The sequence below is a fragment of the Sylvia atricapilla genome, chromosome 5, assembly GCF_009819655.1.
Source record: "Sylvia atricapilla isolate bSylAtr1 chromosome 5, bSylAtr1.pri, whole genome shotgun sequence".
In the NCBI taxonomy this organism is placed as follows: Eukaryota; Metazoa; Chordata; class Aves; order Passeriformes; family Sylviidae; genus Sylvia; species Sylvia atricapilla.
The window spans coordinates 39,236,875-39,262,313 of NC_089144.1; the positions used below are offsets into that span (position 1 = coordinate 39,236,875).

General features: G+C 36.8%; 1 protein-coding gene across 2 annotated transcripts in view; it reads right to left on the reverse strand.

Annotated features, from left to right (window-relative positions):
* The window catches only part of LIN7A (lin-7 homolog A, crumbs cell polarity complex component), a 46,434-nt gene that overhangs the window by 15,646 nt on the left and 5,349 nt on the right, over positions 1 to 25,439 (reverse strand). For both annotated transcript variants that reach the window (XM_066319224.1, XM_066319225.1), the window contains exon 2: positions 11,420 to 11,538. In XM_066319224.1, coding sequence (XP_066175321.1) covers positions 11,420 to 11,538 — 119 coding nt within the window. The remainder of the gene's footprint in view (positions 1 to 11,419; positions 11,539 to 25,439) is intronic.

Sequence of the window (25,439 nt, forward strand, 5' to 3'; positions counted from 1 at the left end):
TTTCTGAAATTTCTGAGTGGGGAAGTAACCTTTTTCAAAAACGTTAGGAGTTCCTTAGGATGATACATGTAACTAGTAATAATCAGCTGTATTTCCACAGTGCCTGCAATATGATGCAGTAAAATCAAGAAGTCACAACCTAAGTAAGTGACTTAGGTAAATCATAAGTAAGCAGGTAAAAGGTGAAATGAAGAAAAAAAATCTGCAAAAAGACTGATAAATGACGTTTAAAATATATATTGGCATCATCTGGGCTTAGCTACTTTGCTATACTTTCTGTTGCTTCAAGTGTAGAAAAGAATTGTGTATCTATTTTTGGAAGAAGACTTTCAAAGAAGGGAAGACAAAAGCCTGACTGACAGTACAGAGGGGAGAGTTAGCATGAGAATAACCAGAGCAAGGAGGACATAATTGGTTTCACTGCGCTTCTGTAGTCATGTCAATGGAACAGTGTACATGTGTGCATCCTTGCAGAACTGATGCTAAGCTATAAAAGAGAGATTGTTATTTACTTACACCTCAGTACTATATATCTGCTGTCAACGAGCTGAATCCCTGTCTTCCTAATTGCCTTTGTGTGTTGGAGAGGATGATAAATATTTTTCCCTTCTAAGATGTCAAGCAAATAGAAGTATCTTAATCAGTCTTTTACAGAGAAAAAAGAGAGAAAAGCAGAAGATGCTTTATTCAGCATAGTTGCTGGCCTCTCTTTTCCCTTCCTCTCCAAATTGGGAGCTGACTCCCAGGAGTTCAGTCAGGGCTCTCAGGACTGCTCTGAGACCCACATTTGACTTCCTTTGGTGTGCATGAACCAGTCCTTGGGGCAGGCCAGGAGAATGCCCAGTCTTGTGACTGGGAGAAGTTACAGGGCAAAGATGCACTAGAGAGCTGCAGACCTCTCCACTGTGGTGCCTGTGAATCCCTTGTTTCTGAGAGCAAATGCCACCTGCAGCACAAACTGTGTCTCTCCCACTTTACTTTGTTTTCGTAAGTTTTGACTCTTTGATATTCTGTTTCGCCTTTTTCCTTACCCATAACCTCTTGCCTATATTTTCCATTCATATTTATGTCTGCGGAAAGGAACGCATTGGTTTGTATGACTAGACAATCGCTACTTTTGCTTGAGCTACAGACTTTTCAGAACTCAATTAAAATCTCTGCCCTTTATGGTAGGTTTTCTGAATTTTCAAACTGTATTTGCTTTTCTACAAAATTACTTTCAAACAGATCTCATTATCTGTCTAAGATGACACCTGAACAGAAGATGACATTAAAAAAAGACATCATGTCAAGCACAACCAAAAGTCTGCATATTAGCAGCACGGAGGTATGCAGCTGACCCAACTACATTTTCTCTTTCATAATTCCTCTTTCTTAATTCCTCATTCATAGTGACTCTTTACATCTGGAAGTTTACCCAAGCTGAAAACCAAAGGAGTGGAGCACTTCCATTCAGCCATAAACTTATGGTAGTTCAATGAAAGTGGAAAATATCTAGCAATGGTGTGATAAGTTTTGTATCTCTTGAATATCAGATGGAATTTCTGGGTTTTTGCCTCTGTTTTGCTTTTTAGAAATCATCTTTTGTGGTAAGCATGCTTGGGAAAGCACATCAAGAGCATGTTTTCTCCAGAACTATATAGATACAGAGCTATAGCCTCTTGCTAATATACTGTACTAAACACTGTCATACACCAGAGACCAGAAGACAGTAGTTCCATAGGGTAGTTGAAAGCAGGTTGATTTTCTTTCCTATCAATCTAGTTGACTCAAAAAGTATTAACGTTGTGTTAATAGCTACTTTCATCTTTGGAAGTTAATCTAAAAAATTGTGGAAGAGACTGTTCTGAATATCTGAAAAGCAAGAGAATTTGAGAATTGTCTAAATAGCAGTGCTTGTGAGGGACAGACCCCCACAAAACCACTGCTTGTGGAAGAATGCCATGGATGTGATGCATACACCCCACAACTGCAAGTTTACAATTAACTTAGAGTCTTCTTAAACAAGATTGTTTTAACAAACAAATCACAAAAGCCTATTTTGTTATAGGACTGTGACAGGTGTTTGAGTAATCTCAACAGAAGCAGTTAGGCAATCTTATACCCAGGCTCACAATGTATACATGTACATAATCTTCAGTCTGCCCTGAGTGCAAGCTCACCAAAGTTCTTCTTTTGTCAATGTCAACAGGACAAGTTGACAGATACCTGTGAGTACAGGGAGGTTGACATGGCTGAAACGTACCTTTGAGAGGAAGGCATGTGCTACATTATTGTACTCACTGGAAGCACTGACATGTCTGTATTATGTAAGTTGTTGCCTGCGGCTACTGAATTTTGACAACTGAATTTGAAAAAGCTGCTTTGTGACAACTAGTCTCTATTAATGAGCTATTTATATCAGACAGAGTGTGGTCATTCAAGGTTGTTCGCATTCTGAATATTTTTACATGATAAGCTCCCATTAGCCCTTGAGCAGTTACATGTTTGCATTGGGAAAACCACTGGTGTCTAATTTCAAAACCAAATTTTGCTTTTTTTTTGCAATTGTTACAGCAATCCCCTTCCAGGAAGTAACACTGCATGGATGTTGCCACATGATGCCATAGGAATGCTAACCAATTAAAAAGCACAAACCTGTAAATGAAATTCAGTCTTGTTTAACAACTTGAGGAGATGAGACAGTTTTAATTTCAGACCATGTGGAAGAAGTATTATGAATGCTGGCTTTAGCATTTTCATTGAGGATATTTTATTTAAATGTTTCCTTCTTTAGGGGATGGGGGTTAGGGAGGAAACTAGGTCAGTTCTACCAAAGTGAAAAAACTGATCAGAATACTGATGCATTATTAAGCTGTCCTTAGGCAGTAAGAAAAAAAACAGCAAACAGCACGAGCCTGAGACATTGTTAAAATATATTAAGCAAAATCACTGCAAAGGTATAATATTTTAATTTATGGTGAAATCCTGTATGAAGGCTCAAGTTAAAATGGATTTTTTTTAAAAATTTTTTTTATTTTTTATTTTTTACATGGAAAATGGTGGTGTGCACTCTGCTCTGACAGTACCTGTGGTGGTGTCAGAAAGCTGAGCCAAGTTTTGGTCCCTGAGCTCTTGCCATATGATGCTGTGTCTGTCCAAGAAACAACCCAACAGGGGTTACAGGCTGGGGCCAGAATCTCTTTCCTCCCTTATGTGTGAGCAGAAGCATGCAGCAGATGCAGCCGAAAATGCACGCTGTCACATCCTCAGCACATATTGGGTGAGTCAATTGAAACACGCCTGGTGTTGCTGTTAGGACACACAAGACCTCTGTGTGGCCCCTCTTCCTTCTAATGTTAATTCTGCCTGGAGTCATTGCTGACACTCTGAAATCAATAGGAAGTTGCCTAACACTTTAGTTGCCTAACAAGTTGCCTTGTTCTTTAAAGAACAAGGAAAAACAGACTTTTATTTGCAAGTAGAAAGTACTTATATGAGGGGCAAGAAAAATATAATTGCATAATTTAGTTTATTTCCTATCTCTGACACACTGTTCTATATTCTGCTCTAAATCAATGGGAACTATGATCTGGCATCTTTAAAACAGTGCTACGGGTGATGCAGAAACCGTATCCCTTGCAATCTTTAGCAAAATACAGTCCTAAAAGTCTCTTTTGCTGCTTCTACTGAAATATACCAGGATAAAAAGAAATACCAATGTGTGTGATTAGTTGATTCCCATAAGATCACTTGGAACTCACAGCTTATAATTTAAACATCACTTAGACATCACTGCCAGTTACTTCCGAGTTCAGAAATACTCCAAGCATTAATAAACACTGATTTTCTCCACTTTATCAGTAAGTCTGTATCTGCTGTTGGAGCTGACATATGCAACAGCCATATTCCAAACTTTAACAGATTTGTCAAAACCTTGCCAAAATGAGCACCTGGATGAAACGTGACATCATCATGCAAGCTCATCTCACATGTTCATATCAAGCTGAGAAGGCAGGGAGAAAAAAGGAAACTACTGATGCTTCTTATTTTAAATGCCAACAAAAATATAGCTAAAATAAGAGTTTTAAGAGTTTTACAATTTCTTTTCTTTTCTGAAGGCACAGTTAAAAAAATGGAGATTGAGCAGCATTTCTCAAGAGTCTCATCAGTGGCATCAGTTAAGTGGCAGCAGAGGGATACTGAGGCTCCATCCAAAAAAAAAAAAAAGGTGCAGTGGCTTCCAACAACCTGTCACTTATTAATATTACTTGGTAGTTAACCTTGCTGCTAATTTCTCCCAAAAGGAAGAAGCAGGCTTGAGATGAACTGCAGCAGAGGCTATTCTGTTTATTCTGAAGAGTTTTATGTAATCAAATAGGATACTGCAACCATAAACTAAAATGATAATGTGAGCAAACAAAAAAGATGCTGAGACCCACCACACGTTCCACAGGAGTCATTCTCCACAGCACACGGAACTGCAGCTGTGTGCCAAAATGAGAGCATCACCTGAGCACCACTCAGAAAGTTTTAGTAAATGTGATACAGCCACCCAGATAAACTGTAAGATGAACAAGATAATGTTTTGATTCTGTACATCGTAGGACTCTTGAAGCACTAAAGTATTTATTTATCTGCTGTGAAAGGCACAGTTACACAAGCAGAGCATAAATGCGATTAGATATATAGCCATCAGCCAAATCTAAAAATTAATCTTTAATCAAAACCAGTGGGAGAAAGCATCCATTAAAGACCAATGATACAGTCTGGTCCCAGATTCTAGGGTACTCTATCTGTGAAATCTATGCACTTAGCTCTAGGCAGCTAACAAAAAAAGTGACAATGGCAGCTGTTTTGAATCTCCTGCAGTGAAGTCATGAAAGTGGTAGGGACTTTGTAATTGCACAGAGACTAAATAATGCCTTTTCTCAGATAATGCTTGGGCAGCTTGGTAAATTCATATAATTGCCATTAATGAAGGCCATCTGCTGAGTTACAAGGTAATAATTTTCAAAAGTTCTTATTCATACCATCCAGGACTTGTGAGCAACAGAGTTGCTTCAATCAGTTATGGTAAAGTGTCAAATGAAACTCCATTGTTTTTTAAAACTGGAGTAATTTCTGATTACATTCACTCTAAAAAATAGCAGATATTTTAACACAGTGGGGTAATTTAAAAAAGAAAAAAAGTTCTGTGTTTACTCCTAACTTAAGCTTTTCTGCTGAACTTTTCAATGCCTAATCCAGCATGGTGGCAAGACAAAGAGCAGACAGCTCATCTTTAGGAATCTGATTTTTTATTATCTAATTAGAATACATTGCAAATCCTTCTCTCAACTCACCATTATGAGTACAGTACCTGCAACCAGGAGGCAGAAGGCAAAATTCTGTAAAACATGAATACATTCCTACTGTGCCATACCATCATATTTGAGTCAAGCTAAGTAATGTCTTTCCTATGAGCGATGGAAATACTCATTAAGTGGAAACAAAAAATCATTATTTTTTGTGGCTTTTCATTGCTGGGACAATGGAAATGAAAAAGAGATGGAAAGGTACAGTAGAAGATTCTTGCAAATGCTACACAGCCCCAGGATTCAGATAAACTGGACTGGTTTGGCTGACATTATAATCCACTCCAATATCTAAAAAAAAAAAAGATAAGATAAAATAACAAAACTACAAATTAGCATCCAGAAATACACGTTTTATTGAAAAGGTACAAAAAAATCAATGCATAAATATGCAAAAATCTGAATGAAATAGGTCAATCTGCACAATTCTGTATTTGCTACTGCATGAGTCCTACTACTAGACTAATGGTACAGTGATTCTGAATAAGTTATCAGGAACATTAGAACAAGTTATAACAAGGTATCAGATTAGCCTAAGGAGAACTCTGCTTCCCAGGCAGTCTAATGAGGCAACCACACTGCTTTTTGTGACCTCAGGTACAAATCTGAGCTGATAAATCTTCGTCACTTTGCTTCTATGTGTCATCCTATTGCCCTTTTGTTTACTAATTGCCTTATTAGTAAGTCTGACATATCACTTCTGCTCAATCTGACCAACAGTTCGGTTTGCACGGGTAAATGTGACAGCAGGGGATCTTTAGATGTCAGGCTGCCTACTGAGCTTTAATCACAGTTCTGTGCTGTGAATTATAGCAGTAAGTCTTCTCAATGCACCTTTTTTCCCCAAGCTTGCATCTTATAATTTTAAAACTTCAAAAGCTGGGCGTGCCCTGTGGAGATGACAGACTGAGCAGAATTGTATTTCCTGTAACAAACATGCAGCTTACAGGGGAACAAAAAAAAAAAAAAAAAAAAAAAAAAAAAGCATTAATACAGGGCAGAATTTGGACTCTCTGGGGCTTACCTTGGTGCCAACTGAGAAAATTTGGCCTGGTGCACCTCAATTTTTATAAGGACTCATCAGACAAAAAACAATGAAATTCTGCTTTCAGAGACTAGGTCTGGGATGTGGCGGAACAGCATTATATTGCAAACTGAACAAACAAATTTTAAGATTCTTGAAACACAATGAAAACAGGTATTTAAATGACTCCTACAATAATTCTTAAATTAATAATTGAATAAAAGAATTAATGAGGATTTTTGCCTGAGTCCAGCTAATACCCAGATTGTTGTATTCAGTACAGCCCTGTAAAAATGGAGTATACCACCATACTGGGACATCTGAAGTGAAATCTGAAGTGAATGAACATCTAAGGGCTCCAGTCAGCCTTCTGCTGTCACACATGGCATCACAATATAGTGATAAGCACAGTACCACCAGATTCAGTTTTCACTACCCAGCAGCCTTCTTCTGGTTCCTAAATATTTGCAAAGACATATACCAGGGTTAATAATGGAAAGTGTGGGTGGGCAGCTTGAGGAAATGACCAGATAAAAACACATTTCACATCAGCAGCACGGGGATTCTGGGCATTCAGATTGCTAAGGCATGGAAATGAAAATTATTAAATAAAGGAAATAATTCCAATATACTGACTAGGCTTATTAAACTATCCTACCTAATATATAACGAAACTGTGATTTTAATACTATACAACATAAGCAAATATATCTCTAAAGTAACTAGAGCATTAGGACCCCATAAAAAATATTAGTCAGTGTTCTGTCATTGCCATTTTTATGCCTGTAAGTCAACAGGGTTCTTGAAATATCCAGGATGCTCTGTTTATATTTTATAGCAAGCTTAAGAAAGTTTTAAACTGCTGAGGTGGGAACTGAACTATTTTCAAAGACAACATGCTTTCCCAATGACTAATCTCACAGAAGATGGACAAGAATAGATTACTTTGTGTTGATTGCTCCTCCTTCATCAGTGACTGAATCCTACAGAACTGCTTTTCTGATGACGTGATATTTTGGTGGGACTCATACCAATATAAAATAATGGTTACTTTTGTCTGTCTGGTTGCCACACCGCATTTTTAGCTGATTAATTCTGGCATGCATTCATAGGTATTTCCTAGTCAGATCTTATTTCAAATAATATCCACATAGAAAAACTTTCAATTTAACCTTGAAATGGAAGATTGTGTAGCAAAGACAAGCTGGGAGAAAAATGAAATCCACCTGAATATTACATATTTAACACACAGAAATGAAAATTAGAGAATCAGCCTGAAAGGAAACTTTGCTCACCAGGAGATGCAAGTGTTTATCAAACTGCATTGTTATTCTCCTGGTGCTAAACTGTTAAGGCATGTCACATTTTCTTGTTGGTGATCCACTGTGTTTTGCTCAGCTTTTTATCCTATCATCTGTGCCCACAGGTCTTTAGGGTTTCTTGCTAGACCAGAAACTCACTTTATCCTACAGTTCTTACAATTTCCTTTTGCTAACCGATAACAAATAAAGTAACTTTATCAATTAGGTTGTCTAGTTTTATGTTGCATATGAGTATAACTTCTCAGTAGTTCAATTATGCATTCACTTTCACAGCCCTTCTTTATTCCAGTAACCCCTGAAAATCAGATGACTATAACATAACAACAGCTTTAAATAAACAGCAAAAAACATTTAGAAGGGTAAAGGACTTAACGGTATAATGGACAAGATTTGTGCAAGTTTTATCAGACGACAAAGCTATAGAAGGCTAATTAATCTTCATGTAGCTAGGGAGCTTATAAAATAAATAATTTAAAAACACAATTTTTTTTCCAAACTGACTTTTAATATGATCAGACTTTGGTAAAGTTGTTTTCTGGTCTAGGGGTATTGAGGTAAAAAGGAAATATTGTGGCCATTACACACTTCAATTATTTCCATTATTTTCAGAGCTAATCCATATTCCTGCCTAGCGCCAGACAGAATATTTCAGTTTGTGGCACTTATATTTAGCTAAGTGAGAACCATTAATCACCATTTCCTAACATAGCATCCTTGAAAAATGCTAAAGTACTTCTATTTAAATTTCACTCAGTCAGTCGCTTTAAGAAAAATTTATTTCTTTGGAATATCAGTGTAGGGATTTAGAAATTTCATTTACTAAATAGATTCCCATAAATACAATTAATTACAGCCATTAGGTAGCTTCCTACACATTAGATTGGAATGTATGTCATCTAATAACACATCTCATACTTTTAAAGGCTAATGGGTCATAAAAGTAACCTCCTGCTTCTGTAGTTAAAGAATTCCTACTTGTAGAAGGGATAAGTCACATTTAGTTAGCATAATACACACTCCATATTATGTTCCATCTTCAATCCTTCCACCTACACTCAGCCCAATGCTGAGTTTCTCTGCAACTTATTTCAACCACCAAATTCACTAGACAATTACATTTCTTTAATTTTGTAGGCTGGAAAATGAAAAATTTTATGTCCTAAAGTTTCTCCATTATGGTGTTCACAGGACTACAAAAGTCAGCCTTAATCTCTTTTACTAGATTTTCTGATGAAAGAAAATAAGCTCAGATCTTGCATATAGAATGAACACAGCACACTGCAGATCCGAGTATCTGCATATATATAAAAAGCAGTCTCTTTCACAATTTGCATACTAACACAAAGCCTATCTCCTCATCCCATTTTGATTACTCCTACCTACAGCTCACACCCGGTCTGCTTCACTCCCACTTTTCTCATTACTTCCAACTGACTGCCGTGCATTCTCTTGTAATGTCAACAACTTTCCTCCTCTAGTCTGTGTAGGTGCTAATAAAGAAAATTAAAATCTAGTCACCACACTCTCACATCTTGCACTAAGATAAACAATTGGAGAGAGCATTTGTAGGGAAATTTCTGTCTAGCCTTAGCTATCTCAAACTCAAACACATTCAGAAAAATCTGTGCCGTTCAATAAACTCCAGCTTACATGAAGGACATACAAGAAGGGCATCCCTGATAAATGACACAACACAGCTCAGATACCCTCCCAGCCCCTGTTGCAGTGCTTAGAGACAGCTAACAATGTAATGTGGCCAAATTATTCCAGAGTTTTATAATTTTTTTCTAATATAGAAGCAATTATTTTCTAAGTTTTCCAACAGCTCTTCAACTGGTAGAAAAGAAGAGTTACAGTCTAAATATTTGCCAAGGACTTAATGTAACTAAAAAGAGAAGTCACACATTGAACAACCATAAGTACTCGCAATGTTCATATGTCAATCCTCTTACTCTTCCTAAATGAAAAGATTTAATATTGGGCCTTTTATATTTGAAGATTTTTTTCCTAAAAAATTATTTACATGCATAGCAGTGAATGGTACAATTTTCCAGGGTGTAGAAATTTTGTTCTCTGCTAGCAATATATTAGATGGATAGTTTATCTATATATACTTAATAATACATACATACTTTTGTTTATGAAGTTGCTAGAACTGTTTACTCATCATCACTCAATTCTTGGATAACAACTAGTTCCAGTCACGTGCAGGTTGTCTTTCCACAATACTCTGTAAAGTCTTTTTGTGCCACTGAGATGATTTTATCAAGATCTACTTCCAGTTCATTGAACTGAGAATGCATTTTTCTAAGCCAACTTCCTGGTTTTAAATTTTTTGTTTGCTTCTGCTAAAACTGTTTTCCAGAGACTAATATAAATTTGTTATGATTTCACTGACAATGCTGCAAAGATTCAAAGCTGCCTTTAACAAATGGAGTACCAGGCTCTGCTGTCTGAAGAAAACTCCAAACAATCTCACAACTTTTCTACTCTCTGTGGTTACTTAAAGAAACATTTAGTTTGGTTAAATGAAAGGACTAGTCAGAATATCAGCTTTTAAGGGTACACAGTGCCATTATTTATTGTCAGGGAATGCTATTTATTATTTATTGTCAGGGAACACTAGTCCCTTTAAAAAGTCTTGAAAACTGCAATTTAATTAGGTGGAAGCCTCTTTCTTATTCTCACATTGAAGAATATATTCCATAAAACAAAGAGTGTGTTCCATTTTGCTTATTAAACTAATGTCTGTTCATCTCTTTTTCCCTTTCAGCCACTCAGCAGTCCACTCAATCAATCTGCTGTTGTTGACAAGTTATCAGGAGCTCAATTTTGCTACCATCAAGGGAACATTAGATTCCCCATTGATTTTAGCAATGGAAGATTGGTTCCAGGCAGCAGACAGATAAACAGAAGTTCTTACAGGTTTTCTACTAAAAAGATATTGCCTTCATTAGGGCATTTAGAGCTGCTTCTGTTCAGCAGGCTAAGAGTTTCCCTGGCTTGGTCGGTAAAGTATCTGACACAATGTTGTATTAAACCATGTTTTCTTTCTAATGAACTCCCAAGAGAAGTGTTTGTTGTTTAACTGCCTTAAAGATACTGCCTGTGTCCATGTAGAAGTGTGGTGCATCTTCTCTAGCCTGACTTGAAGAAAACAATTACTATTTATGTACTGTTGGGAAGAGCTTAGGAAGGCCCTGACCACAGCTGGTAGTGCAATGATCACAGGTCTTAGCAGTATGACAAGGATTTCTGACATGAGGAGCAAAGCACTGACTTCCGAGGTAAGACTCCTGTCAGCTCAGTTAACTTCAGCTTTGCCCCTTTTGGTTGTCACTGCATTCTGTTTTATCAGCACCTCCATACGACACACCTGAGCCCAAAGGAGAGGCATTCAAGCTTGCACTGACCCAAACTGGCATGGTCCCTAATCCCAGCACATTGCTCTACAGGTTACCACAGACCCTCAAACAATGCAAGCACCATACTAAAGTACTAATTAATCACCCCTTCTCCTCAGCAAGGCTAATTGCCTTAGCTTCCATGTCTTGCTGACCCAATTGTTCTGTTGTCTGCTTTTCAATAACTTCAACATTCTGCACAGTAGCAGGCAGCCACAGACACATCTCACATCCATCATCCTTTATACAATGTAGCAGGGAAAGGCAAACACACTTTTCTTTACAGGTGAGGAATGTTAGTCTGAGAAGTAACTATAAATCTCAAATTCATACCTCTCTGATAGCTGTACAAAACTCACTCTGCAGCACCTTCTTTAGAGACTGTAGCTTGTGTACTGGTACTTCTCCAGATTCCTGTAGCTTCTCCAGTAACTCTATAGCTCTTGCAACATCTGAGCGGGGAAAACAAAAGGAATACGGATCAGTATAAACAGTGACTAATTAAGGACTAAAAAGGGCACACTAACTGTCATTTTAAATTTAAAATCAGCTTTACCAACACATATTGTATTAGTCTTGTGTCATATCAGACTTGCTAGGCAACAACACTGCTGCTGAGAGATACAAATCCCAAATACAGGCAAACCATGCATTTACATGTACAACAGACAGAGGTTCTGTCTTAGCAGGAAACATTCTTTGGAACAAGGGTACAAGTTCAAAGTGGCTAATCTGTATTAGAACTAAAATACTTCTTACTTTCTGCACAAGAGAAAACGGCTCAGGAAAGACATAAGGTTTACTTTCAGAAAATCTGAAAAAATGAAGCTGTGTCTTTATGTAAGCACTCTCAGGATGACAATACCCAAGAAAATTTTTTTTTCTTCTTATAAATCTAAATATTAACTAATAAAGTTTTCTAGAGGCAGGTAAAGTCTTCTTTGGAAGAATGAGAAGTCTACTGGAGAAGAGTAAATGTAAGGTTCTTGTCTAGGTCTCCAGAGACCTGATCTACTACACAAAACCCATATGACCCAAAGAAATACATAGAGAAATGCATGAAAAGTATTTTTGGTGGCCTGACTTCTCCTTAAGCACCTGTGTATTGTCAAGAGAAAGATCAAAGTGTCTCTGAAAAGCAGTCCAGAGGACTCAAGCCATACTGAATGGTGAGTGGGATTCCGAACAGTACCAGTACCTTCACTCATTTTTTTCTCTTTAACACTAGTTCCTAATTTACACAGTTATTACTAAAATACATTAAAAAAAAAAAAAAAAAAAGCCCAAACCAACCTACAGGACGCCCAACAATCCTTTATGGCTGGGGACACGGAGGCACAAGAAACAGTGGCTGGTTTTATGGAGAATAAGGGACACACTGTCCTACATTAGGAGTGAACTGAGCAAAACATATCCTGGTCAGTCCTCAGGATGACAGAGCTTAAACAGAGGGTATTTTCTCCTCTGCTACTTAATGGCTGCCTTCCAGGTTTTCCTTTAAGTTTCCTGGTAGCGTTGAACCTGGCAATGCTGCCATCTTGACTGTGTGGCCATTTTCACATCTTCTTTGTTTTTTGAATAGCCACCAGAGCCACTCTGTTATGCCACTCTGCTGAACATAGGCCTGTATTCCAGTGAAGAAGTGAATGGATAGTATTAAATGATAAAACAGTATTTGAAGCATTTTAAGTCTGTGTTTTAAGTGCAGAAAAAATCCCACCTCTCCCTTCAACCACACAACTCCAGAATTACTACAATGTCTAGATGTAACCTTATATAATTCTCTTTCCAGATGACAAAGATTGTACTGTTCGTGACTGAGAGAATTATGCTAATTGAAACAGTTCTTACAATCCTTGGCTTGTAATTGAGCTACACTGACCAGATGTCTGATGCAACAGACATGAGAAATCTTCTGGAAATAGACATGACAGTGGATGAGCTGCAATAGGAAAAAAAATCATAATAATAAATTTGTGTTTATAAGAAAAGCATTATTATCCACTGCATTGATGTTAGGAAAAAGAGAAGATGACCTCTTAAAATATTTACAATTTAATTAAAAGAGGCAGGCAGTAGTCTCTGCCTGCAAGTAGTCTCTAAAAACTAGTCAGCCCAGTAGTTTCTACTTTAGTAGATAAACAAGTAACTAAACAATTCTCAAGCTTTTTTAGAAGCATATGGCAAAAGACAGTTCAAATCACGAGAGGAAGTACGGCAGAAAGAGCAGTGTTTCTTTCAGGAGGATGGTTCCACATAGTGGGTTGTAGCTTGCATGGTAGAGTAATCTTGGAGCTCATAAACCTTCAGACAAAACTAACCTGACCCTGCATTCAACAACTGCACATGAGCTTTTGCTCCAAGCAGCACTTCAGCTGCTACTGGGCACCCAGTCCATGTTACCAGATCACAGCAATATCAAGAAAGATCGCTCTAAAACATTTACTGAAGTGATGATCAGAAAACTAAAAGGACATCTGGGCTAATAAGACGATAGAAATCAAGAAAAAATAGATTCTGGAGAGAAGAACATGACTGATAAGAGCTAATACATCAAAGAAGATGGTTTTAAGGAGCAATAAATAAACTTTTAGCAAGAACCATTTCAATAGAGAGCAAAAGAATGACAAAACATTAAGTGTCATGGAATCACAGAATCATTAAGGTTGGCAATATATGAAAATGTAACACAATTTTTGATGCTCTCAGTAATAATAATGTTGTTGCAATAATTTTTTAACAAAGCTATTGAATGATTTGCCTTGGATTTTTTCTTCATCTGCCACACAAGACTTGTGGCTAGTTAAGTACTGAATCTACATTCCCCAATTTTTACTACTCGTTGGTGCAAACTGATATATCAGATAGCACAAAGCAATTATATGACTTATTCTGAAGAAGCTTCAACAGTCTATCATAACAGATCAGATAAAGTCTCTGTAATTCATGTTATACACAACATAAACTTAATAAATCTGGGGTCTTATCCAGTCCAGTTCAGGTAAGTTTTGAACTGTCTTCGCTTCTCACCAGCTATAGCTGTAAAAGACAATGCCACAGATGGCAGATTGGTTGCTATTTTGCAGTTGTTTTGAAGTGTCATCACCACACCAGAAAGTTCTGGGAAACAGCACATTTCTAGAGTCCTGAAATAAACTCTGTTAAATTAGATATTTGTACTGATTGGAAGGAAACATAAAAATTAATCAATCTGAAAGATAAAAATTAATCAATCTGAAAGAGTTAAGTACAGGTCTAAACATTTCCCTAGGGCATAGGTCAGACTCTAGATGACAATTAATCACTCTCAAATTGATGAGTGTTACAATACAAATGATAAATTAATCTTCTGGTTGAAAAGTCTAGCATGGGTGTTTACTATGTAGTCTCATAGGCAAAACTGGGCACTAAGTTGCCATTTGCCAATACTAGATTATTTAACCTTCTGACCCAGAAGTGATTGGCGGTAAACAAAAGCAGAATATTCCCAAAGCATTCTGATCTTTTGCACCTCTAAATTCATCCAGCATGCTAAAATACATAAATGCCAATATTCTTGCTTTGATTTATTATTTACCTATCCATTAACAATAAGCAGTCTTCTTTCTCTTGTTACCACTAGGCCCGTAGCTTACTCAATTTGGCAATGACTTGTGGGATATTACTCACAGAAGACAGAAAAGTATATAAATTACAGAAAGAAAATGAGGTGTGTATGTTCAGGGCCAAAGCTGTTGGTTATCCTGATGCTTTGTCAGGAGCAAAATATAACACTGCACTAAACAGACGACTTTGAGCAGGCTAAAAATGTAAAAACATGAGTGCATAAAATATGACCTTGTGAAATAGGCTGTATTTCCTTCCATTAATAACTTTGAAGGGGAAACTTTAGTACAGGTTAAAAAGTGAAATTTAGCAGTGCACAAGAGCTTAAGTGATGCACAGGCTTCTTCCTGGTTCTCTCAAGGTGAGCTCCAGCTGAAACTGGAGTAAGTGCTTGCTCAAAGAAGTGATATGAATGGCAGTGAGTAACACTTTAAAGTTACATTAAATAAAGCATATAGCAGGGAACCTGCCCCTGTTGAAGTTAATTAGAGAGCACAGTCATGTTTGGCAAATACTACTAGGACAATTTTCTTGTCTCAAATCCACCTTTGATTATTAATCGAACTAGTTTTGCTTGCCAATGCTATCATCAAGGATTTGTTCTTAAATACCATTTTCTTACATACTTGTGAAAAGGGCAAATGGATGAAAAGAGTGTGTGTATTTACATAGATGTATGTGTAAAAAAAATACTGGAATTATGTTAAAATTATTTAAGTTCTATTTAAATGAAATATCCTTACTTTTTATCTCTGTGTATTTCCTTTGTTCTCTCTTGAAGCAAAGATACTTATTTTTGAAAAGGATTGTTTTGCCTAGTCTCAAACATTTTCCAAAATATGAACTCCATTATACTAACATGAAACTTCTGCTGATGTGGTTATCATAATTTCCCCCATTCATATCCCACAAATTTGTAGGAATTGACTGATGATGTAGGTAGTAATTATTCCTTTGTATTCTATGATACATACACCTTAAAAGGAATATGCACTTACTTCCCCCCCTTATTAAATCCAACTCTCAGCACTTTTAAATTTTTTTTTCTCATACATATGCACAATTCCTCTCTCTCCCATTCTGTTTAACATTCATTCCTCTTTCTTCTTCTCATCATCATGCTTGCCTACAGCCTTTCAGGAAATAATACTCTTTCAGTGTGGTGGGTCACGTTATCAGTGGAACAGAGAAGGCAGAGGGCTGTGGGTGGGTGGAATGTATTTTATCAAGTGCACTCATCAGAAGAAAAGCATGACTCTCAGAGAAAAACATCTTAATTTCAAGTGTTCTTTCTGTATTTTCATTTGAATGATGTTCCACTTGGACTGCTAGCAGGACACAAGCAGATTGCTCCACAAACCCTTGGAGAAACCACTAGAACATATAAGTAGCATGATACAGTACTGCAATACAAGTGGGACACTGTATACATCATGTATATATATAGATATATATGGCTGAGTGCAGTTAAAAAAAAGGTCATCTGGCGTAGTTATCTCTTTGTTCTGTTATATATGGTTTTCACTTGCTGGCTTTTGTTCAAGTGAGCAATGTAGACTGATCTGTTTTATTTGCTAAATCTTTAAAAAGCAAATGCTTTTTCTAACACAGCTTTTACAACTTGAAAACAAATTACGAATGCACAGAATGATTCCTGGCTGGTCTGAACTTGGTAGTCTTTCACATGACCACTAAAATTGAGTAGATCAGGCTTCAACTTTTGCTGAAGTTGTTGAGGCTTAGGTTTTACTCTGGTAGATTTTGTGCAGGGTTTATGTTTGTTTCAGTTTAGTCAGGTTGAAATTTATTGGGGAAAATGTAGCAAATTACTTTAGCATGCTAAATGTGTCCCATTAAATACCCGAGTGACTCTTGAAAAAAGAAGGTCATGTTCCATAACTGTTCTATACTGCAAAATTATCTACCAAGGTAAGTGTCTATTTAACCTTCCTTTTTTTGTGCTAGTCTATAAGAGAATTGGTCTGCAATATTTAAAATAAATATATTATCCTCTGACTTAAGAGAATATTAGGCAGTTAACAGTAGCTGCAATGCTACGTAACATCAGCTTGGGCCAAATCAGTAATCACACAGAAACACAGTGTTTCTTTATTCTGTTAAGCACTCTAGAATTAAGTTGCTGGGTCATTCCCAAACCCAAAATGTGGTGACCTCTTATATTATCAAGGTGTTAGAGAAGAGGTTTGTCATCTTCTTAAGGTCTTTCTATGCCTCATTCCTGTTAATTCTGGAGACTGCCACTGCATTAGCATGCTGGTTACTAGGAAAAGTAAATGTGCAGCATAAACACCAGCCTTTGATACCTCTATGAGGTAAAACATCACTACAAATTGACAGCAAGGATACTCAGTAAGTCTCTAAAACATTCACCAACTTCACCATGGCATTACAGAATATTCATCCTGAAAATGTGCAAGTTCTGTTCTGTTGTGCCTGAAGACCTTTAATCAGGCTGAAGGTGAAGAATTTGCATGACATAACAGGTCCTTATAATTGCCAGTAGTTTTTCATTCCTCTAATACTTGTGTTCAGGTTTAGTTATTCCTTTAAGCTCATAAGAATGCATTCCAGAATTCTTAATGTTATTCTGTCAACTTTTTATCATAATTCCACAGACCTACACAGGATGCTTTATTATATTTAGCAATCTTCTCCAAACACTATCAAATGACAGCAGGTGATCAATGGTTGGGAAATCAAAATTCAGTGGTGATTAGCAAAGTTCATTCATAATTCATACCCAACAGCCCTAGTACATTGTATCAAAGTATTTATATGACTTCATGGTTAAAGCACCAGCTTTGGAAAAATTTCAGTGTCTTTCTCTGGAAAATGTTCTGTATTACTAGAGTTCTGCTGTCAGAAACTGGTTTATACAACATGGGAAGTCCTACTCTTACAATACCAGACTGTCCAACATGCTTCCATTCATCTCTTTGGTGCCTCACTATCAGCACAGTGCTCTCCTAAAGTCAGAGGTCCTTCCACCAACTTAATATATTTATTTAGTCTAATCTGGAGAGTTCAGAAATGTTGAGGGAAAGAGCAGCCTGTTTTCTCATTTAAATTGATATGTTTGTCTTGCCCCAAATTTCATGCTAATCAGTAAGATGAACTTCACCATGGTAAATCACACTCAATGTACAGGGAGCAATGAGCTAAACTGTTAGAAAACAGCAATATTATTTAACACTTCATAGTATGCATCTGTAAAGTCTATTCAAATTAATAAGAATAAGCAAGATTAAGCAAGAATAATACTACCAGTGCTTTCACACTCTGGTTTAGATGATATGGGTAACAGTTACAGGTTTAAGGCATTGTCACTTTACAGTCCCAAGGTTAAACATTACTCTGAATACATAAATAAAAATAACAAAGAACTGCACAGAGCTCTCATGACTCATCTTGTAGTGAGGGTTTCAGCTGCCACACTTTTGATGTAGACATGGACAGCTCAGCAACTCAACCCTCTACTCTTGTTACAGTCAATGAGGAAGAACAGACACTTTGAGGCTACAATTCATCTGACCTACTTTACATGAAATGAATCATAGTCTGGAGTGCCTCGTCCCTTTGCTGACTATAAAGGAAGACTAGATGATTACCTCAGATGTAAATGCCTACATCCTACATATCAGACATCTATATCAGTATGATGAAACCCACTCTTACTGTCCAGATATACAGAGAAAGACTCAAGGAAATTTATCTCCATGTGGTCCAGGGACATCATACCTCAGAAGGGTTACATTTGACAAGAGAAGTGTCATTACATGGCAGGCCAGTGTGGTTTTGATTGAAAGCTTTTTAAAATGCCTTAACTATTTTATGGATTTTGTTTTTCTTCTCAATGAGAAAAAAGATCAGAAAATCACGAGCTATAATTGAGTATATGTCTGCCTCATTTTGCCTGATGTGAGATGACCGCCCTCAACAACATTAACACTATATCCCCACAAGTTTCTACATAAATTCCCCCAGTGCCTGGGGCAGGCTCATTTTCTCTGGCTACTCATCAGACCTTGTTTTAATTGATATGTTTGAGCTGTGCTCAGGTTCTGTTTGGCTGTAGTTTCTCAAGCACACAAGAGGCATCCAAGTTCTCTGCTTCAGTCCATTTCTCATACATAGAGCCTGTGACGCAACTGTTGCACTGCCCAGGGCAGTGTTATACACCATGAGTTTTTCCAGCAGCTTTGGCAGGAACACCTGAACCAGACAGGTCTGAGATGTCTGAGATGTTTTGCAAAATAACTTACAGAAAGGACACAGTTTATTAGCAGGGAAAGCAGTGCCATCTGTGATCACAAACAGCAAACTGTCTTGAGAACCCATAATACAGCATCCTCAACACCACAAAACCCCTGAATACTCTGCTTAGCTCATTCAAATACAACATTCAAAAGGTATCCTTAAATGAAAAAAACATGGTTTGTTCGCTGAACCTTAAAATGTCTACAATGCCTTAAGTAATCTTGCCCCATTTCTTAAGTTTCAACTAGTGATTTCTGTTCTTGTCCTCAGCTAGGGATTTTTGTAGCCTTAACCTAGCATGAAGGCCAACTGTGAGAACTGTATTTGCTTTACTTTGCTCAATCTTCTTAGCATGTTCATTACTGTACATAGATAGAACTAGTCCAAATTTTTTCCTTGAAGCCTTCACTGGACTAATGTAAGTCACAGGAGCATCTTTGTCAGCAATTTCAGATTTGATTTGCTTGTGCATGTGTGAGATTGATCTGTAGAGCACCTAGAACTATTAAGACTTCAACAGTTACTTAGAGAAAGTGTCATGGTACTGTCACATTTTCAATGCTGATTTTTAAAGAAATAATAATGAATCATAGAACACTAAAGCAAAAATTAATGGATAATTCAGTATCATTTCAATAAGATGAGTTTCACTGGCTTAATTCAATGCCTGAAGAGCATTAACACAATTAGAATTTTCAAAGATGAGCATTTAAAATTAACCTTAAATCCTAACAATATTTTAACACTGATATAATTTTTCTTCTTCCAAATTATTAGTTTCATTGCAATTTCTAAAGCAATCAGGATGGGGAGGTGCATAAACACAAGTTTGAAAATTTTCACCAGAAGATTTAGCCATCTGTGAGAAAGATGAAATTACAGCTACTACAACCCTTTACATTTGACAGCACCCACTGCTTTGTATAGAAGACACTGAACAAAGCATTGGTGTAAAAACATGATACCAAATTATCCTTTAAGAGAAAAGATCAAAACATAAAGCTGAAAATACAAAGAACAGAAGGGCACTGAAAACAATGGTATTTTGAAAACAATGGTATTTTCTAATGCAGTACTTATAACAAAATCTCATTATTTTTTCCCTAAATTAGCTGTAGAGAAGAGGGAAAGGAAGGTAAAATTCCTTTTTATAAAAGGTTAAATTTCTTCCCTTCATATGTAGTATTGACTTTATAATATTTCATCATACCTGTTCTTTGTGATCATAACTATTTACAGTTAGCCACTCACTGATGAATAGAACAGATGAGACATGATTTTCATCCTTTCTTTTTGACAAGGTACAGTTGGCTACAAATATGTTACAAAAAGACAACAGTTTTTTTAAAGTTTATTTTGTATTCAAATAAGTATATATTATTTATATAAGGACTACACAAGCATTTATTATTTAACACTTGTTTCTTGCAGGAAGCAGGCTACTCTGTAATTTCTGACTCTGTGGTATTTAAATTCTCAATATTTCTCAGAAAATTTATTTAAAAAATAGAGATCACAGGTGTTTAAAGCAGTTATTTACCTACATAGTGAAATGATGTTCTGACGGAATTCTTGAAACTATGAAATAACAAAAAAAATATCCTTCGAAGGAAAGCTATAACTTGCTGAAAAATTCAGTAAGGTGAATACACACAATCTTAATTCATTAAGTCCCTACAAGATGAACTATCTGAAAGCAAGGAAACTGCCTACTGCCCTCTGTAGTGATAAACATCAGGTAAAGCTGTGGGTGCTGACACTGTGATCAGGGAGAAAATTTTAGGCATCAGGCAGCTGCAGAGCCTGTGGGAATCCAAGTCAGATAGACTTCCCCAGGGATTGCTTTGGAGGAGCTGGGAGAAGACATTCTAAACAATTTCTAATCTTTGCACCTGCTGCTTTTGTAACTTGTTTACTTGCAAAAATGTTTACAAAGGGGTGTTGGTCTGAATGGCCAATCACATCCAATTGTACTGAAACAGAGTATAAAACGAGTGTGTCTTTTGATAAGCGTTGCTATATATGCTCTCCAAGAAGATTGGAGTTATATCATTATTCCGACCATCCCGAATATAATAATGATATAAAGTGATGCCTTGATAACTTCACCAGCCTCTCTGTCTCCTGATCATGTCACTGGATCTTGTTGGATCCGTTCTGTGTTGGCAGACAGCACTCACAATGCTGGCATGAAGCTCCTTTAAACACTAAACAAAAGCACTCTGGACACTTGGCTGGAATGGCAAACGTAAACACTTTAGAGGTTCTGATCCCAGATCAACAGTAAAATAAAGGGTTGATACATTAAGATAACCTGAGGACTCAGACATAGTATTTACTTTTGTGTTTTAAATCTCAAGTATATAGAGGAAAAAATTCACATCAGTGAAAAAACCTGAAAATTTGACTAAGCTAGAAGCAGAAAATAGAAATTATTACAAGGAATAAACTAGCCTGAACAAAGAAAAACAAAAGGAAAAACAACACACTTTTCTCTTAGCTAAAATCCATTTTCTTGCTCCCTTGTCTAAGCACAATCAAGTATTTATACACACTATGTGAGCATCACGAAACAAAACTATTGGCCATATGGGCAACCTCATGCCTTTCCCACACTGCTACTTCCAGCGTGTGTTTTTAGTCTGCATCACAGAGATTTTTGTTGGCAGGGAAGAAGATGGGAAGAGGGGAATAAAAAGGACCCAACAGGTGTCTCACAAAGGGAGGTAAGGTTAACTTAGGGATGCTAATTCTCCTTCACAACAGGCACTGTGTTTGAGCCAAAGCAGTAACTCTCACTTTTTTCCTGCTCATATGTCATTACTAGAGTCTCCCGCTGCCACTCCTCAGTTCTTATCTCTCCAGCTAATCTTAGCCTCAAATCTCTTCATGTGATTACCAGAAAGATGAAAAAGATGGCTGTGGGCTACTGGCAAGTGTACATAGTGACAATACAAATTGTCACTTGAAGTCTAGAATCAGAATTTTATCTTCTATTTTTCTGCATGGTATGAGAGTCTAATGAGCCAACAGTGAAAATACGTAATTTGTGCAAAACAACAGCTGCAACACAATAATTGCATACACATGTTTAGCACTTTATTTGTAGGTTTAGGTAATGAGAAGAGAGTTAATATTCTGTCTTAAATTTTAGTGGATTTAATGATACTGCTTTTTGTAGATTGAATTTCTCTGGTACATCCTAGTCATTTCTCGGGAAAGGAAAAAAAAAACCTGTTCTTTTAAAGTGTGTAGGTGAAAACCGACAACAGCAAGAAGAAAACGATATAAATAAAATCTTTTGTTAATAAATCCCTGCAAAACGAGGCAGTACAGATTCGCTGCTGGCAGATTTCAACAACCGATCACTGTTAGCTTTCAACTCTGAAACAAATATGATCTTCGAAGAAAGCTGTGCCTGATGAATTGCTGCATCAAGTTACAAACAAAACCTTGAAACAGAAAACCTGCGTGAAACAGAGAGCTCACTGTCACCTTTGCAGTTCTGTTGCTTGGTGTCCTACATGTTGAATGATCCCAAGAATTGAAACAGGAGTACTAGAACTCCTCTCAGGTTGCAGCTTGATTTTCCAAAGTATCTACCTAGGATATGAGGCACACACTTTCACGTAGTTGTACCAGTAGAATGCAAAAGGTGATGTATAGGAACGCCATAGCTATTACTATCACTTTACAAGACTGTCAGGCTAGAGATGAGATCAGACATACAGCCACCAATTTTTCCAATGACTGCTTCATAGATTTGAAAGCCACCACGCCCTCTCAAGTTTCTCTGGTCTGTCTCTGTATAACAAAGAACAGCTATATAATCTTTTTGCTACTGTGCTGATTCAGTAAGTACTGTTTCACAAAAACACAGCTGCCAACTCTATTGAAAAGTGCAGAGATGATGCTATATCCATTTCTGAGGGCTAGGACTGCTGCTGATGGCCACAGTTATCCACCTAATCTGTTTCAAGTACATTCTTCCCCAATGCTTAGCTGATTGTAGAGGAATTGATTCCTTTAGGTCTAGGAGATTTACTTTTTCAAAAGACATACTTGAAATAGAAAATTAAAGTTAGTGGATGTGAAAGATTAATGATTAAACATGGGCTTTTATCAAAAAGAACCAGGAAAAGGTAACTTTGGTTCAGGAGAAATAAATTAAGAGCCTATTTTCAGCAAAACTCTTTCTTCTACAATTATCCCTGTTTGAACGGAAACAAAATCAGTGCTTTGATGCTCTGTGTACTCATGGATACTTCACTGTTCCATCTTTTAAAAAATAAAGAACAATCATCCTCTGATCTCTTCTTGAGATATGGCATTCTAATCAAGATTTTTTAATCTCTTTTTTCTAATAAAGATTTTTTCATCTCTTTTTTCTTATTATTATTAGTAAAGTAACAGTGGGGTAACAACACATTATGAGAAGCTGTGTGCATTTCCGGGTAGCTTAGCTAAGTTGTGTTTGAGAAATTTGAGGTTTATTTAACGACTCTCTTTTGGACCCTGGTAAAACAAATTCTCAAATATATACATACATCTTCCGCTTTATTTAGCATCTCTAAGATCCAAGCTTGTGGTTTATACACTCAGGAAAACATTGTTATTATATGTAAATGTTTGTATATGTAAAAATTATCAATCAAATCTTCTCATCTGAATAGAGAATTAACAGTTGAATGTTTCTCATTCAGAGGCTGACTCTTCAGTAAATGTCTCAAAAGAAAATTAAGCTGAGATTACTTTTGAAAATGCCTGGATTTATACATACATGTACAGTTCATAGCACATTAGTATATATTACTGTTTAAAAATGTCAGAAATGCATCACAATTGCAAGCGTTTTGTACCTTTTCATATGACGGAAGGCAGACTTACAAATTGAGAGTTATGCGTTTCAAAACACTATCTGACTTACCTTGGTCTCCTCTTAAATCCTTTCTTCTCATTTTTTGTGTTTCTAACAAGTAACTGGAATTAATTGTTTTACTTAATTCATATTTCAAATTCTATTGCATTACCTTCAAGAACAGTATTTTGTATTCAAATAACACACTCAAAAAACTTTCTTTCTGGTAACATCATCAGAGAAGTGCAACTCAAGCAATACGACAGAATTAAGAAAAATGTTTATTTACAATTACATCAAAAAATTAATATGTTTTTCTGAAGTTAGAAAAAGTCTCTCAGACATCAGTGTGAAACTGAAATATATGTGACCTCGCAGAGGAATGTTATTTAGAAAATAAATTCTTCATTTTCAACTTTATATCTAAATAGAGAGTATACATTTACAACATAGAAAATAGCATCCCTCATGCCCTCTAATCACTAATACTCTTCCAACCTGTTGCAAATGGTGAATCCTGCAACTGTGCAGGCTCTTGTCATAGCAGGTCCTCTTAGAGAGGTCAAAAGCAGGATACACGCGAGTTCAGTGTACAATTTTCCTCTATGGAGGATAAATCCAGATAGACTAAAATGATTCATTCATTGTTACCCTGTATAAAGAACATTTCCATCTGGGGAGAGCAGGAAAAATTTAAGGTTCTTGCAGTGCCATCAGTTTTGAAGATGCCCCACAAACGTGCCCTGACAGCACATCCATCTTCTGCAGATTTTGCCTTCTAATTAGTTACGTGTTTATGAAGCAAAAACTACTGAGAATTTAGGGGTTTCCCCCTCTACACTTCACAAAGGTGACTTTAGGTAAAAAGCTGCCATGAATTTTGTAGAAAATGTTTCCATCACTCCACATGCAGGTGCAGCTCCCAATTTCCATGTCACCATGCATCACTCTGGGCTGAAGGACAAGGCCCTACCTACAGTGGGAAGCCCAACCTAAAAGATGTGCTCCTATGGGTGCCCAGGTGCCTAAGGCATATCCCACCTTGCACAGAACTTCCATGTGCCCCAGCACCTCTTCAGGTGAGGACTCTACAGAGACATATAAACTGGACACTCATTTAATACACATTTAATGTGTATTAAATTTTAAACCTGTGTATTTTTACATCACTCACGAACATCAGAGGTGAGACATAGTTGCTTTCCTGACATTACAGAGGATATTTGCTTCCACTTCAGCTCTAGAGTTCCAGGTGGCGCAGCTGAACTACACATCTAACTAACCAATGCTTCAACTGCACAGTCTAACTAACTAGTGCTGCAACTGCACAGATCTTCATAAAGCATCCCAGTCAACACCCACAAACCACTGCCTCAATCCACTTACCTTAATCCATCCTTTCAGAAAAACGAATTTTAAAAAGACCAAATAAATGGTAACATATTGATGTAAAAAAACCCCAAACATTTTAGCCTGAAACTAGAACTGTCACTTTTTTATTTTTTGTTGCTACAAACAATGGACTTTTTTTTTCTTGGAAGAATGAATTCGGTTATTTATATGTCTTCAGCTGGCACATCAAGAGGAGAAATGTTAGACTTGAAGTGTGTG